Below are 18006 nucleotides of genomic sequence, written 5' to 3'. Positions count from 1 at the left end.
CATACTCTTCAGCATTTAATTCTCTATTTTTTTTGTCCTCATTCTTGCTTACTTTTCAAATATACAGCTCTTAACCCTGTTGAGGGTGTAAAAACATCCTGCAATAATTTTTAATTATTATTTTTCTAATTTCTGCTTCACTCCTGTAGTAATTTTTTCCCTTAATTTATTCATTGTTTTTGTTTCCATGATCCTGTAGCTGATCTTATGGCTGCCGATGGCACAGTTACAAATTTCTTTAACAGAGTCTCAGACTCTTGTTTTCCTACAGCAAGTTTCATAAATTGAGTAGGAGAAAAATAAATACTTCATATTCTGCTATTCTAAAAGCCAATAGGTATTGGGCAAGGAAATGAGAAGTGTGGGGAAGCAGTGGGAATACTGTGCAGTTACCAGAAGGAGGAGCACAAAGGAAAGCTCTCTCTCTGCCTGCAGTGATTGAAAAAATGATAGCAGTAGCAGATGTGTGGCTGCCATTCCAGTGAGTGTTCCTGCAAATGTACCTAAAGAAGACTTTGGTAAAGTTTAAAATTTGTACAAAATGTTTCTGAGGAAAAAGTGTTAGTGGCTTGAAAAGTTAGGTAGCTGTTCATGGTCTGGCCTGCAGATTGGTTTGTGAGACTGAACTATACTGTGGAACTTCAAAACGAGCTTAAGTGAGAAATGCAATTAATGAGTGTAACCCATGTTGATCTGTGAGCTTGCAGACTTCTACTGCCTCTCTGTTGCCTAGGAGAAAAAAGCACTAGGTGTTGGAGAGGGCAATCAGTTTAACAGCTATGATGGGCAAAAGAGAGTAGATAACCAACCATGTGTCTGATGTGTGGAGCCAAAGCCACTTTCATGTGGTTCTTGCAATAATTTCAGTTGCTGTCAAGTCTTCATGATTTCAGTTTTGAGAGAGAGGACAGTTCATGTGTCTGTGTAGATACAAGATACCTAGATCCCACTTTAACTTCTTTGTGGTATTTCACCATCCTTTGTTTCTAAACACTTTTTCTTTAAAAGTGGTTGGTTTGGTTCTTTCATAACAAAATTGCTGCAATCATAGCAAACTATTATTAATACTACAAAACTAATATGCAGATAAATACATGATCACCTGCATGTGAATACTTAATCACCATTTAAGTACCTGCATTCTTGGTTTAAAGATTAGGTGGTAGACCTCTTGGGATTTGTTAAATAGGGTTTTTTGTTTGCACAAACTGTTCCTTTCAGATGTCAGTGCTGCCTTGTAGATTTCAGTCTTCAAGTGGGCCACTAACTCTAATTCTAATGTCCTATGCATTTTGAAATAAACAAGCAGAAATATGAGAAATGAGTTGCCTGTCTACCAGCCTACCGTTCTGGTTAGGTCTCTCATGGACAGACTGAAATGCTAGGACTTTTATCGCCAAAGTGCTCTCAGGAGAAGGTTCTGCCAGTTTAAATGCATGGTGCTGTTTTTCTGTTCCTCAGTCTTCCTTCTGTTACTGTTTAACTGAGATTCTCAGGAACCTGCATAGGTTGAGTGTGTTTATGTAGTTCATGTAATAAGGATAGGAAGTGTGATTTGCAGAAAATGCATTAGGAGAAAGGAAAAACCTGGCCCTCCCCTTATAAGAAGTTTTTAGTGATTGAATAATTCCAAATTGATTAGATTTTAAAACAATTCTTCTTGTGTACTCTCAGCAGTCATTTCCAAACAACTGATTTGGAATGAAAAAAAATACTTCCAACTGTAGTATTATTTCTGTGTTTCTTCATAGTTTTTTTGTAGGTTAAAGTTGTTCCTATATTTTCTCTGTTTTTTAGGGTACTTTTGATGATTACCTGGAGTTGTTCCTACAGTTTGGCTATGTGAGTCTTTTCTCATGTGTTTATCCTCTGGCAGCTGTTTTTGCAGTGTTAAACAATATCACAGAGATATACTCTGATGCCTTAAAGATGTGCAGAGTTTACAAGCGTCCATTTGCAGAACCCACAGCGAATATTGGTGTTTGGCAGGTAATTTTTTTTTTCTATTCATTTGTTTAAAAGAGCTTTCAGCAACAGTATGAAAGCTTTGTGTTTGTCCTGTGAGCCACTTTCAAGTTCAATAAGTACTTTGTTCTCTTCAATGCCCTGGAATATCATTTAGCCAACTATATATCCCAGTGATATTTTTGGTGGGGTTTTTGACCACGTCTTTCAGCTGCCTTGGAAAACAAAGCAGATATTTTCTTTAGTTCCTGTGCATGTATTGTACTTGTGTTGCAACTTCAGCAAAGCAGGGCTTCCAGATACTGCCCTGTATTCTTTATAGCCAGTCTATTTTAGAAAAGGTAACTTCTGATGCAATCTCAGAAGTGTGGAGCTCAGCAGGGGTTTCTAAAGAAATGGAAGAATAGGTATGTAGTTGGATTCCTAAGCCAAGCTTGTGGCCTGTGCACCCGTGGTTACTGGTACTCAAGCTGACTAATCTGAAAAGAGCCTGGATCTGTGAGCAGGAGCTGGAACTTTCTGCACAGCCTGAACATTGCAGTCTCTCTAAACAATTTCCTGGTAATAGTACTGGGTTAAGCATTTTCTGTCCTCAGTTGTTTGTCCATACAGTCATGCTGCCACCAGCTATTTTGGGGCCTATTGAGTGTGCTGCCTGAGTGAACTGTTCCTGACCAGAGTTTTCTGGAGTGACTAAGTCACACCTAGAAACTTTAGTGTTCCATAATAGCAGTGCCTGATAAGGGAGTGTGATAAGGTTGGGGGACCTTTCTAGGGGATGACCCATATTCTAGTTTTATTTAACAGATTTTCTAATGTTATATAATGGAGATAAAGGGCACAATGAGCTAACGGGTTATTCAATATGGAGGGGTTGTAAATGTTACCAAATGAAGCAAGTGAGAGGTGAGAAATGAAATCCTGAAACCTCAAGTAAAACATGCAGTAAAAACATGCAAACCAAAGATTCTGAGCAATGTTCATTAGACACATACTAATTAGATATTAGTGAAGTGGACTTAGAGGAGAAGTCTTTTAATAATATGTCATTAAAATGTTTTATAATGAATTATAATCTGATTGCATTTTAACATGGGATGCACTTTCTCAGTCCACATCTATTCTGCCAACATCTTAATGGCAGAGCTGCATTGACCAACTGTGTAACCACCAGAATAATGAGGCTGTGGTCATAAGTTACAAGTAGGTGCAGGTGTATTAATAGCATTTGTTTTTGCTAGAATAGTTTGTTTCTATCAAGGGAGTAGGCTGAAAAATGATAACATTACTATGGTACAGTAATTTTGGTTTTTGGTGTCATTTTTTAACTAACAGCAGAAATGAATTTGCTTTGTGAATTAAAAATAATAACTAAATTTTAAAGTAATCAATTTCATATGGGAAATAAAAGCATTTGCTGAAAGATTTCTGTTTAAGGAATACTGGAATTATTTTAGCAGGTGAGCTGAGTCACTAACTTCTTGTCAAGGAGAAAGTTATTTCTGCTAATTCATTGTGACAGTCACTGCAATTCTGTGTCAATCTTTCTCATTCCAGACAGGACCTTGGAATAAATAACTATTATATTGCAAATGTAATTGTTAAGCTGTATTAATACTTTCAGACATTTTGTGGGAGCTCTGTAGTCAAGAACTGCTTAGACTTGTGCTGTTGCTTGTGTTTAAATGTAAATCTTTCAACAAATCTCAAGTAGTTGTGATTTAAAAAAGGCATTCTGAACCATTCTCACCTTTTCATCTTAACATTCAGACAAGAACTTTCAAAACCAGTGTTAGGATTACTAGTTCCTCTTGGAATTTTGCAATTTTTCCTTTATCCTGAAATAAATATGTTTAGGAGTGCAACTGTAGATGAGTGCTTACTCTTACATGTGTTCAGGTTCCAACCTTGTTGTGATCTTGTCAAGCTGATGAGGTCTGGACTTCTTGCAAAACAAGTCCTATGCCATAGAATTCAAAAGATGATGGAAAATAAGTTAAACTAATGGGTCTTCTGAGGCTGTAATGAAGAGAGAGGTATCCTGCAGAGCAAGTTGGGGACTAGTAAGTTAGAAGTGATGGTCATAACTGTAAATATATTGGTGTTTTATTTCAGTTGGCCTTTGAAACTATGAGTGTAATATCAGTTGTTACTAACTGCATACTGATTGGAATGTCTCCACAAGTGGATGCCCTTTTCCCGGACTCAAAAATGGACCTTGTTCTGACTGTGGCATTGATAGAGGTAAGTCTGCCTTCAAATGATGCATGTTGTAGCAAATAACACAAACACCAGTGAAAATGATAGCAGGAAGTAGACTTTACCTCACTTCTATTCGAAGGAAACGAAGATTTCCTTATCAAAGACGTGTTTCAAAGTCTTTCATTTTGATTTCTTTCTCTTCTGTGTTTTCATTTACTGTGAATGCTGTTGCCATGCTTTCCCATGCGTTCCCAAGATACTATGCATTTGTTGCTTCGTGTACTTCAAATATTTACTAGTGCTATTTCAAGAAGCAAAATAATCACATTTTTGTGAACTGTTTATTTTTCTGCTTGGGTTGTGACCCCAACATATCTTAAAAAGTCTTCCTACGTAATCTTTATGGACATATCCTGTAGGGCTTATCTGAAACAACTGTGTGTCATGACTGTAAATATTTGTGATTGTAAAAGCATTTGGGTTTAATCTTCTCCTAATTCCATGTAGTAAGCATATCAGTGTCATTCCTTTTCAGACATGGAGGGATGACTGTGGGTATTTTACAGATCTGAAATTGCAGGACTTAGAGCTTATAAATCTTTCCTTCAGGGCTTTCTGGTATTGCATTGCCTTGACTTTTACCATTATTCTATTTTAGCTTTAGAAACTGGATTACTTTTCTCATGGCAAAAGGTCTGGATTGTGTATGTGTAATTGCTGAAGTGCATCACGTTACAGAGGTGCATTAGGAGCATATATTTCTTTGTTCTTTTTACAGGTATTATGTGTTATGCAGTGAATCATGAGCTTGCTTTGAATTTTATTTTCCAATCCTTAAGGTTTGCACAGTTAACTGTAAATATGAATTGTGTTGACTGGTTTGCTGAAGTTTGAGGCTACAGGCAGCCTGATGTACTCTCCTGTTAGGCATGTGTGGACATTTATATTAACCTCAGTGAGATGTTTTAATATAAAACTAATTTAGCAAATCAAATGTAATGATATAGCTCATTACTGGACAACATATCTAGAGAGGTGATACTGTGAAAACTGGATGAGTAAATGTAAGCAGTATGGATTTCTGACAGCTTAGAGATGGGGCTGGTTTTGCATTTGCTTGCTGTGGCTTATCCTTCTATCTGTTTAAATGTGAAGCTGGCTATTTGATCTCTAGGCAGACCTCTGTTTCTTGGTAGACTAAAGGAGAATACCAGCATTTTTCTCTAAATTGAAATCCTGTTTGTATGCAACTCTTTAGGGAACAGGAATTGCAGCATAATAATTAGGTAGCTCTTGAAACTCTTTAACATTGTATCTCAAATTATCTATAAATGCTGTGGAAAGGGAGATTCAGAAAACAAAGGGAAGAATGTTTGGAGGGAAGAGGTAAATTAGTACTGAGGGGAGGAGAGGAGAAAAATGCTGTCTTATACAGAGAAGTGACTTTGATGAAGACCGCCAATCTATAATTACCATAGTACAAAAGGACTGTTGGAGGCTAATACTGGATGAGCCAGAGGAAATGAAAGGTAATCATTTGGTTGAAGAAAAGTCAAGTATTCTCTAATTGTACTGCTTAATTTAAAAAACCCTAAACAAGCAAACAATAAAACAACAAGCCATAATGCACTGATCAGAAATGGTCTATTTAAAAAAGTTGTAATCAAAAGTATCCAGTATGCTTGATGATTTTAAGTGTGCTAGTCTGATTTTTTTCTTATGGTTGTTTTTCTGTTACAATCAGTTATTTATTGTCTGAGAAAACAGAGAGATACAAAACCAACATGTGAGTCTTACAGTATGTTTCTGGAGCATAACAAGCCATGTAATTTTTTTGGAATGTTGTTGGTTGGTTATAAACAGTTCCAAAACTACTCAATGTGAAATGTAAGACTTTTGCAGTATCCATAAGGACACTCTTTCAGTATATTTTAAACAGTATTTGACAATTTCACAGGTGTGGGGCTAGGGTGGTTTTTTTTTTTTTTTTTGGTTTGTTTGTTAGTTTTTTAGAGAGATAGAGAATAGCTCAGGTCATACAACATTGCAGAACGTTTTGTAACACAAATTTTGAACTTTCTAGATCCAAAAGGGTTCTCCTGATTGAAACACATTTTGTACAGAAATTTAATTAAAAAAAAAAAGAAAATGAACACAGCAAACATGAGCTTTGTTTCTGTTGAAAACGGTTTCAGTTGTGTTGACAGTTAAACATGTTCTTAATGACATAATTTTTTATCAGAGGTTCTGTTGTACGTATTTCAGGTTAAAACATGGATTACAGAAGGTTCAAAGAGGAGGATTTCTGGATGCTGTGGGGCTATGAGCAGCAGCAGTATAGATTTATGTCACCTTCAGGAGATGGGGATGGTTTTGCTTTTGCTTCCTGTGTATTTACTCCCATCTTATCCATTACACTAGGCCTGACTTTTATCTGGTGTGTGATGAAACAGATCAGGGAATTGATGTGGGAGAAGCTGTCTGACCCAGTTCACTAGGGAGCAGGGCAGAAGCAGCGGTGTGTGGAAGACATGCCACAGTGCTGTGGTAGGTCTGTGCTGGATTAAATTTGTAGGACTTCTGCACCACTGAGCCTTTCTACTTGAAGTATCACTTAATCTACAGAAGGATCTCTGAACTATGAAAGGAGCACAAACCTCATGTATTGGCAGTATTGCCATGCACCTTTACTCTATTTATTAATGATTAAAGTCTGCATTTCACGTGTAAAGAAATATTCAGGAACGGAATAAATTACATTAAACGTCTAGGACAAACCTGGTGCATCTAAAGTACATCAATGTCAAGGTAGAAAAAAATTTGGATGTGTCAGGGTGTTGATAGAAAAGTGTTTTAGATCACCTAGTAAAGGTTCAGAAAAACATGATACAGGTGAATTATTTTATTTTTTGATGTTTGCTGCAGGTGAAGATGAGCATATTATTGTGTGTTTACGCTGTTTTGACAGCACCTTGGCAGGCAGCTTGAAAATGTTAGGAGAGAAATTTCTTTGAGATGCCTGTGTGTATTTTCACATGTTCTATTGATGGGGTAACCTACTTAAATCTTAGCTGTCTTTAAGTATTTTAATCAGTTTTTAGTAACTGAGACTCCAGTTGAGTATTTATATATCTCTTTGATGCAGAACTGAATAGAAAAGCACTGTTGCTGTCAAAGCCAAGCATAGGTATTAGTGGTGTCCTGATTTTTTTTTTTTTTCAAAAAATGCTAGTGCTTTTTAATAATAATACTAATCCTCTTCAAATGGAAACAGTTTATATGGCAACATTTAACACCACCCACTACTGAAGTAACAAAGAACTGTGTGTGATATTCTTGTAAGCATTCTGTACCCAGCCCCTACGGATTTATGCAAAATATCTTTTTCCCATTAACAACTCTTAATTCTGATGCTATCTACATTTTTGGGGAGAATATGTATTGTGTGAGTGAATTAAATGTTAATTAGAATACCACAGAATAAAATATTACTAACTTCAAATAATGGCAAGCATTAAAATAATAAAATATAATAATAATTTTTAAAGTATTAAACCAGTGATTTTTTTTTTTGAACAGCTGACCTATTTTCATCAATTCAACATCTGCTTCCATGGCAACATGATTTGAACCAGGAGCAGAATGATGAAACTCCCCTCTTTTACTTATGGATGGATGCTAACTGAGTGCAGCCAGTGCAGTTTTCAAACAAAAAGAAGTAGCTGAATGCCCTTAAAGCAGGAAACAATAAATCCTTATTAACATAATTTTTAAATAGTTGTATCACACTGTGTTTTGTTATTTAGACCACTATAGACAAGTAATTCTGGTGTGAATTCAGGTGCAAAGTAGGACATTCCAAGCACAAATCTGTGCTTGTGTTAAACTGTTCAAATCACTTCTGACTGCCTACCCTGATTTGAACCACAAAAAAGGAAATAAATCTAAAGAAACTTGGTGCATAGTTAGGGAAGTAGGTTAAAACAAGTGTTAACCTTAATCCTGCAGTGCTTTTTAAATTTTTTCTTGCAAAAATTGTTGACAAAGAATTTTGTTCCTGATGACTGTTTCTTTTTAATGTGGACTCTGATAAATTTAAGGAATGCTAATTAAATCAGTGGTGGTACTACTCTAAGAGTTGAGTTCAAGAAATCAGTTTTGTGTGCAACTCTTAAGCAACGATTTTTGCTTTTAGCAGTACATCAGTAGTGGTGTTTTGAAGCAGTAGCTGTGAAGTACAGCTCCTCATGAGTGTGTCCTAGCCTCCAAAAGCAACTGTGTATTCAGCCCTGAAGTGTAGTAAAGTAATGGAAAGCTTTTTTGCAGAAGTGCACTTAGCCTGGATGTTCTACGTCAGATGAGGCATTTGGGAATTAGCTTGGAAATAGTAAGTAATAATGAAGGTCTGTCATGACAATGGTAATGTAAAATCTGACATTACAGTCTAGAAATGTGATTTTGAAAAGAATGTAATCAGTTCTGCTATAGATGAAAATGAGGTGCTTTGCATAGGGACATGGCTGGTGTATTTGTAGTAAACATGGCTTAAACAGTTGGTCTGTGTTCGTTTAATTTCATGGTCTCCTCATAAGGACATAGATCTTAATGAGCTTCATAGAAAAACCCATATTGAAATGTTAGTTCTGTAAGAAATATGGAGTGGAATAAAGTAATCCTTTCTTAAGCTTTGGTTTTTTTGGGTGAGAAGAAGCTGGTGACCCATTTATAAAAGGCTGGAAAGCAGGATTGAGAGTTGCCTGGTATACAACTTTTCTTTGGAATTCCATTTTATTAAGTGTATTTTTACACTTTATAAAGGCCCCCTGGTATAGAGTAGAAGCTGTTTGAGCTTCTGCTGAACACTCTTGATGTAGTAGTCCCAAAACTCAGTCAGCTCAACCATAAGCTTGATAATTGTTTCTGAAATGTGCCAGAGAAACTGGGAAAAGCTACTAGAGCCAAGCAGTTTGAATTCTAGTAGGTGACAAGGTATGTCATCTAGTTCTAGGCATCATCATACTTTGCATTCTGCACAAATTTGAAAATTAGTAAACATTGCATCCTGAGTACAGTTGAAGATCTTTTGAATCTGCTTTCTGAGCAGAAGCAGTTGCAGGTGGATTGTTATGTCCAAATTAATGCATTTTTTCCTTTAAAATTTCTTAAATATTTTGCAGCAGATTTCAGTGCAGTCTGTTTTCTCCCGATAAAGCTGGGTAATTTTGTTTTTTACAAAACGGTTCTAGTTGAATTATTTCCTGGCAATAATGTACATGACTCCATTCAGGTGGAAGTGAGGCATGATCCTGCATGCTATAGTGTTCCTCATGTGTGGAGCAAATAGCTTTCTTCATGTAGAACTCATGAGTTTGGAATTTAGAAGATATGCTAAATATACATTTATGTAAAGCCCAGCCTTAGGAAAAAAGGAACTGGGAAAAGATGCAGAAAAATAGGCTGCATCTGTGTATACACATGTATAAATCCTTTGATACTGATGGAGTTACAGAAGCGGAAAGGTTGAAGCATAACAGCTGTGCATAAAGTGGTTTTTTTGCTAAATTATTTGTTATTGACAGATACTAACACAGGATATAGGAGCTGCAGAGTTCCACATATGGAATTAAAGAGCAGTGTAGGTGGAAGGGACCTCTGGAGATTACTTGCCCAAACCTTCTGCTGAAAGCAGGACCCTGGATTAAGTTCTCAATGTCCTTATCAATATCAAGCTAAGACTTGAACACTACCAGTGAGGGAAAGTCAACCACCTCTCTGGGAAACCTGGTCCAATGTTTAATTGTTCTCATGGCAAATAATACGGTTTTTTTCTTATGGGAAGCAAAAAAATTCTCTAGTGCAACTTAGTAGCTCATGACCTCTTGTTTTTTCACTGTGCAACTTTGTGAAGCGGGTACCTCTGCCTTCTTGAAAACTACCTGTTAGGCTCTGGAAGAATGTGATTAGATCTTACCCACCCTCCCAAACCTTCTCTTATCTAAGTGTAATAAACTGAGTTTCTTCAACCTGTGTTCGTATTTCAGGTTTTTCAACCCTGTACATGGCTCGCCAACAGGCCCCCTCCAAATTTTCAGTCTCTGCTTTCCAAGTTGTCAGTGCCACTTAAAAAAAAAAAAAAAAAAAGGAAATAAAAAAAGGAAATAAGTGCTTTTAATTCATGCTTATCCCTTATGTCTGTCTGCTAATTGCAGTGTGTATTCTTTCTTTGTCTTCCATGTATTTGCTCTTTAATCAGAGAAAATAAACCTGCGAGTGTTAGGCAACTCTTTTAACTTTCTTACTGCTGAAATTTTTTTGTCAACAGGCTTGAGGTATCTCTCTTTCTATGTGTTAATTTTTTTTATGGTAGTGTTTTTTCAATGTATACATATGTATGCATATATAGTGCAGTTATATCCTGAGTAGTTTGTCTGTTTTCATATATAACTAAGATAGAGTACTTACTGGTAAATATTTGATGTGTGGTTTCAATTTCTTCCTAATAGTTAAATGTATATGAAAAAATACTTGATTATTTACTTATAATGAGGAAATATTAATTAGGGGGTTAAATATACATCTGTTTTTCAAAAATGTTTTGTGGTAAGGTGCAGGCCTTACTGAGAGCTTCATGATTCATTTTTGGAAAATACTTGGCAATATGCAAATTGTGTAATTATTTGGTTCATTGTCGTATAAATACATGAAATAATTCTCTAGCATTACTGATGCTGAATATTAAAAAAGGTTGATACAAAGCACCAGTAATTTTAATTAACCTATTGTTCCATTCTCGAATACCTCTACCTCAGTTGCAAACATCTACTTAATATATATACATAAGAAATAATATCTAAAAGCCCTCCTTTAAAAATCTAATATGTATAGTTTTGTTTCTAATACAATACAAAATAGTAATTCAATTTTTTTTATTCTCTACTAGACAAATAAGCTTCAGCTTTAACTTCAAGTTGAAACTGTGGTAAAAATTTCCAGTAGTTGCTGAATAGTCTTGGTGTGAGACTTAATGGAAGCTTCTAAAGCTATAAATACTTATATAAAGACTGTGAGTAAAGACTTAACAAATTCTACTGGTATCTTTATTTTATTGTTTGGCAACATTTTAAGAGTAAAAATAAACTCAAATATCAGTGCATTTTATATTCATATTACTTTGCAAAAGATTCTTGAAATCGTATGTTTAGTTTTAATATGAAGTGAAGATATTTTAGCTAAGTTATTCTTCTGAGTTACAGGAACAGATTGTTCTCAGGGATTTGTTTTCTCACCTTTCAGATGTGGGGAAAGATTCATGGATTTGTCTGTATAAAATTTTATACAAGTTAGCTGCTTCAAGAAGCCTCCTGGAATCATATCAGTGAAGTTCGAAAAGGCCAGTTTTGCTGGTTGTACATTACTACAGATTATATTTATTTGCAAAATCAAAATTTATCACAGATCTTTTTATTGCCATCTACTGGTTCTTTTGAGATATTCATTCTGATTTAGTGTTGATTTTTTGGTCCCTTTGAGTAACAAAGCTTAATGCCAAAAGTGTGTCAAAATGAAAACAAACATTAAAAAATTCAAAGATCTAAGTGAGTTGTATTCCATAGCTTTCTGCTAGTATAGAAATGAAAATGCCTGTTAACATCTATACTTAAATAGTCCAATGGATTTTTGAAAATGTCAGAGCTTAAAACAGTATTTTCCCATTTTCCTATTCATGAGTAATTTTCATTTGTTGCTCCTTATTTTCTGTTCTTCACTCAAATCCTTCCTTTTTCAAGTTCTCAATTTGCTGTGTTCAAAAATGGAAAATAATCACACTGATTAATGAATTGTGCTCTTCAAACTCTGAAATGTGTTAAATATATGGGCATGTATCCTAATTTGTAGGACAGCAGGGAACCAAGGTACTCCATCAGGTTTTTCAACCCTGATAGCTGGAATGTGTTGATGTATTTTACTACTATGTCTGCCCCAAGTGGAGCATTTTGACAGTAATGTTCATTTCCTGCTGACACAATTCGGAATGTGATTTTTATCTTTAAAGAAGACAGTGTGCAAAGGATGGCTGAGCTAGATCAGATCAGGGGTCTTCATAGGCCAGGATCCTTTCTGCAGCAGAGGCCAAGGAAAGAGTAAACTGCCGCAGTCAACTATGCAGTCATGCTCTTTCCAAATTAATTCCCAGAATCTGGTGATTTGCAGTGTAACCTGTCTAATAACTAAAAATGGTCTGGCCAGAGCTGCCTGGGAAAGTGTGCAATGCTTTTATACAATGGTGTACCTACTTTTTCAGAAGAATTTGAATTCTGCTCTAGTAAAATGCTACTTAAGCAACTAACGTTGGTATACTCTTGGCATCATAAGTAATTACCATATGTATTGATTCTACCCTGGATTTTCATGGGTTTTCACTGTGTTTTTTTTCAATTGTCTTTTCTGTCTGAGAAGCATTTTTAATTCTTAAGTTGGATTCTGCCAGTGTGGTTTTGACATTGTAGTGTGGGTTAAGAGCACAGGAAGCCTTCTCACTGTGAGAAAACCTTGGAGGGGTCTTAGTAGAAGCAATGATAGCAAAGAGGGATTACTCTCTTCTTACAGTCAGCTGGGTGGTGGTAGAAACAGGGAGCCACAAAGGTATCAGATGCTAGTTAGCTAAAAGATCTGTACTTTCCAAAAAGGTCATGTTGCTTCAGTGGGAATCAGAAATGGATGTGTCTGGGACGGTGCCATTCCTCATGAGTTACCATTATCTGGTAGATACTGCTATTCTCTTATGAGGAAGGTTGGATGGGGGAGATGCTTTAGGAAGAGAGCGCATTTCTTAACGATGCTGATAAGTGCTTCAGAAATGTCAGTCTGGAAGAACAGCAGGAGAAGACAGAGTAAGAATATTTTTTCCTGTTTTTTCTGGGATTGTGCAAAGATGCCAGAATGACAAAACTTCAAAAGGGAGGGTGAGTAGGGAACAGATCTCTGCAGACAATTACAAGACATTTTAAAGAACTCCATAAGAATCAGACTTTCAAATCTCTTTAAAACCCACTTAGTTTAATATTTCCCACAAAGAAGTTTTCTTTAATATGTAAATATTTCCAGCTCAAGCCTGAATTCCCTTCCTTGCTGGCAGTTGGAACTTGAACGTCCAGACAAAAGCCAAGTTAATACTTATTAATATTAATTGTTTACTTTCCACTTGATTAGGATTAGTAATTGTTTAATGACAAGACAGAGTATGAACATTCAAAACCTTCTTGCTTCACAACCATTTCGAGAGTGGCTTAGCATTTCATGAAGCTGAATTGTTTTGTTTTGTAAATAATGTATTAGTTTATTGTCTTAAATTATTTAAATAACTCTCTGCAAATGTGCTACCCATAGCTGCCAACACAAGCCTGAATAATGACTTTTGCTAGGAATCTGTGAATAGGTGGAGCTATAGGGCTCCAGTGTATATCCATTTGTCTCTGATGCAGTTTGTAGCAGTGTTACTTTGTAATGTTCTTACTAGGAATGTTCCTTTTTAGGGACTGCAGTGTTTTTCCTGTCTCTAGGAAAAGTTTTTTATGGTTTCTTTGTCTAACGTGGTATGTTTTGGTTAGCTTGTTTGGTTTTTAAACTGTGTGCAGCATTGGACAATAAATACCCTTTGTCATTTGTATCCTCTGATGATTAAGAGTGAAAATGAGTGACTCTGAGCAGGTAGGGTGGAAAATGTGGGGTTTGCAGCTGCAGCTGGAAAAGAGATGGAGAACAGGAAATAAGTAAAACTGACTATAAATAACAGGAGAAAGACAGTCAAACATGTTGGAGCCTCTTCATTTTTGATTAAATATGAACACCTCTTTACAGAAAGAGTCTTAATAATGTAGTATGGTTGCTCACATGTTTCCTAGTTAGAAATTTGTAGAAGAATTTACCTTTCTTTTACTAAAATTCTTTGCAATAACTTCTAACATTCTGGTTTGGAGTGTTAAACCTTCTGGATCAACTTGAGTACTCAAAGTTGTTGACTTTTTTACAAACCTACTCAGTGTTGTAAGCATAATTAGTAGCCATTTATTGGAAGCTTGCAGCATGAGTTGTGCAGTCTTTTATTTAAAACTGAGTGACATTTTTTGCTAGAGTTTTTAGCCTCCCAACCCATTTTTTAAAAGAAGTTCTGAAGCATGATGTGCTTTGTAAAATCTGTAAAAAACTCATTTTTCCCATTTGCTTTATTTTGTTTTTTAAATGCCACCTGGCACACTTAGATGAAAACTGATTTTGGAAGTCAAATTGTACAAGAAAATGCAGTACTGGATTGAAAGGCTGTAGCTGAGAGTTTGTTTGGGGTTTTTAATAGTCTTTCTGAAAACCTTTTATTAAATGCAGGCTGAAGATGATCATGAGTTATGCTGGAAAGTAAATATCAAAAGAACTGGGGCTTAATTGCTTCATTTGTGCGCTGCATTTTTATTTTACAGTGGGAGAAAGTGTCAATCCAGATTTTCACTCTTCTGATCAGAAGAAATTAGTGGAATGATATGTAATTTCCAAAAGGATTTTTGGTTTATTGTGGCAGTGTGCAAGCTGTGAGGTGTGTCCTGCTTTTTTCATGTCTCAAACATCCTTTTGAAGTCGAGGAAGATTCTTCATGCTTGCCTATAGTCGGCTAAATCTCTACAGTGAATTACACGAAGGAGATACAGATGGATGCTGCTGAGAATTCATAAACCATAATATGTTTGATCAAGGTTAGTTTTAGTCAGAGGATTTGCTGCATGATGAAAAGTGTGTGTGTATGTGCCTGGTATAGGGATTATGGATAAACCAATGTCAAATATTAGGGTATCTTTTATTAAACTTGCAATATAGTTTGTGATACTGCAGTTAATCTGCATCTCAGCATATTTTGTATTTTTTCAGAAGTTCATAACCACTGAAAAATCGAAGACAAACTTTTTTCAAAATCCAGTGAAGTGGGAATAAACAGTTTATTAAAGGAAATGTTTAGATTTTTACTCTTATATCTTAGCAAATAAAGTTATTGAATTCAAATACTTTCTTTGTTCTTCTAGCTTCTAAGAGGCTTTGTTTAAGAAAAAGGATGATATAACAAGAGTGGTTTGTAACAGAAAAATTATTAATTCATCTTGAATTACAGTATGTTGAAAACACCTGGAAGTATCAGTCCATGCTAACACTGGTTCCATTTGGCAGTCCTGCTTCACTTCCTGTGTAATTTTAGGAACTGCAGGATGAAGCAGGAGAAATGTGATGGGTATTAGTGTGACATCTTTCCAGTGGTCTTGATGTCAGTTTAACAAAATAATTCTGTAGAAAGTGTATTATGTTATTTTTAAAAACATAAAATGCATATCTAGGCATGATTTGAGGGTGAACTCCTTATATGTGATAAGGAGTCCACAAAACAGATTATAGACTGTTCCTGTCAGTCCTCCTGTTTCTGTTTCACTCCGTGTAATTAGAGTAGACTATAATGATTTCTAAATTCTGACTGCCGCCTGTCCTTTAAGAGTCAAGAGCACAGCTGGTAGTGAGAATGGGATGTAGCCATATTCCTCCCCAAGGAGACAGCAGGTGGAAAAGGATACTGGTACCATTATGCTAATAGCTTCATGAGCTGGTCTTCCGTAAACTTGGAAGGCCCTGTCATGGCCAAATAAAACTGACTCTGGGTATGTCAGTAGGAATGAGTGGATCTGCCTTTTTAGGATTTCTAGTTATTTTGCTGCTTATCTTGGCAGTTACATGTAGCCCAAAACATACTGCTAATTTCCTTGGTAGTAGTGAGAGTGCAGTTCTTTGCCAGCTGGATGGATATTGTATTGGTGTGGCTGGAATTGCAGGTTCTGAGTTTGCTGAGTATGGGTAGAGCCTTGAATCATTCAGTTGTTCTGTTTTTATGAGTCCTGCAAGTTGACCAGGCTTTCCAAGCAGCCTCAGGTGCTGTGATGGTTACACTAAGACCTCAGCTAGCCAGAGAAGTTAACAGTAATGCTGAAGAAGAAATATTTGGACTGCAACTCCTCATATGGTTGCTCTGTTACAGTATTTAATAATTTTATTCTGGTATAAATTTTTAAAATGAGAAGTTCCAAATGCGCTGAGTTTTAAGCCTGTTTTTATGTCCCTTCCCCTCCCTTCCTAACAGTTCCTGAAGGTGGGGTAAATAACAGTGCTGGCAACTTGCTTTTCCTTCCCACCCTCCAGGTAGATTAAACTCTGAGATCAATAGTATCTATAGTTACGGAGTTTAAATACAAAATAATTTCTGTAGCAAGGGATCAAAAGCTGTATGTTGTGAAGTGTCTTCTGAAGCTGAAGTGTAGGAATATATATAGCTGTATGATATATTTCTCAATTTTTAGCTAGGGAAGCTAAATGTAAGAATTGCCTTTCTACAAGAAACTGAACAAAGAGGAGGAGGGAATCCAGGTTCCATTGCAATGACACATTAATAATGGCACCTGCATCTTACTTTGCTCAGCTTCTCTCTGAAGACATCTGAGCTGCAGAGATCTAGGGAGGGATAGAATATAATCTTGGAAGCCATAGAAGGAGACAGATGTTTCTTGTTATCCTACAGAGTAATTGTGGCTAATATGTTAAAAAAAACCCCACAAAAACAAGCTGTATTGTGGATTCTTTTAAAAGTTTGGGGGAAGACTTAAAACTTTGTTGACTCTGTTTCAAACCAAAGATGCCTCCTATCTTGTTATTTTCTCTTAGTGCATTGCCTCAAGACATTGCTCTGGTACAATTATACTGATGGATTCTACTGGTACAAAAGTGTCCTTATACATGTGTATGCTTTGTATAACATTTCCTTAGGCCTACTGCCATCTGTAGCTATAAACTGCACCTTTGCCATCAGTACCTTTCCAATGTGCTTTATATTACAGAATTTAGCTACATTTGGAAAACCAGTGTCAAAACCATTCAGGGCTGCCTTGTGTTTCGGTGTGTAACTCAGAAAAGGCTTCACTTTGGCAGGACAGGGCTCAGGTGTGCATCATTCTCCCTCTGCTCCTCTTTACCCCATTTTTCATCAGGAGATATCAAGGGTGGTTGTTTGAAGGTGAAGGAGCTGCAGTACCATATAACAGCTCTGTCAGTCTGGCTGATTGGGAAATGAAGATTCAAAGTGTTCTGTAGACCCTGCCTTAAGTTTGTTTATCTGTTATTCAGCTGCACTGAATCAAGATCATGCAATCTTGACCAGACTCACAGTGTGTGAGATTGCTGACATGAGGGCTTTGAGCCTTATGAAATAACCTGTTTATGAGCTTTCTCTTCTTGTGATTCATGACTTTTTAACCAAAATCTCCCAAATACAAGTTAAGCTAGTTAATACTTTTAGCATAGAAAAGTATTTCATCACTGTTCCCTTCATGATCACTTTCCAACTGCTGTTTTCTGAATCACATGAACTTACACCTCTAAACTTTTCCTCACAGGTCAGGTATTTCAAAATACTTCATTTTGTTCTCACAGGGGTTGTCTCTACTTTTAAAATGATGATACATGAAACAAGCGACAAGTGCACGTATTTCTGAGTATAAAAAAGGTTCAGGTACATCCTATGTGGTATTTAGCTCTTTTTAGCATCTTAGATGGCTTTTTGTCTCTTCTGCAGTAGCCTTGTACTGAATATTTCTTTTTTTCTGAATTAGTGCTACACATCTTTTAATGTGTAGCTACATTGTCTTGTTCTTTGGGACCGTTTCTTCAGTTTTTCTCTTTGGTAGGACTGTGTTTTCCATTTTTAAGGATTGTTGAATTGTAATCATGCTCATCAGAGCACTTGGATTTCTCCTTGCTTGATGT

At 36.2% G+C, this 18006-nt stretch overlaps 1 protein-coding gene across 3 annotated transcripts in view; it reads left to right on the top strand.

The window, feature by feature from the left end:
* The window catches only part of ANO10 (anoctamin 10), a 121093-nt gene that overhangs the window by 17008 nt on the left and 86079 nt on the right, over positions 1-18006 (top strand). For all 3 annotated transcript variants that reach the window (XM_063408485.1, XM_063408476.1, XM_063408465.1), the window contains exons 10-11: positions 1798-1989; positions 4081-4209. In XM_063408485.1, coding sequence (XP_063264555.1) covers positions 1798-1989; positions 4081-4209 — 321 coding nt within the window. The remainder of the gene's footprint in view (positions 1-1797; positions 1990-4080; positions 4210-18006) is intronic.

This window comes from Prinia subflava, chromosome 1 (assembly GCF_021018805.1).
Source record: "Prinia subflava isolate CZ2003 ecotype Zambia chromosome 1, Cam_Psub_1.2, whole genome shotgun sequence".
In the NCBI taxonomy this organism is placed as follows: domain Eukaryota; kingdom Metazoa; phylum Chordata; class Aves; order Passeriformes; family Cisticolidae; genus Prinia; species Prinia subflava.
The sequence above is the reverse complement of the archived record's forward strand: the minus strand, read 5'-3'. Positions and strand labels throughout refer to the sequence as shown.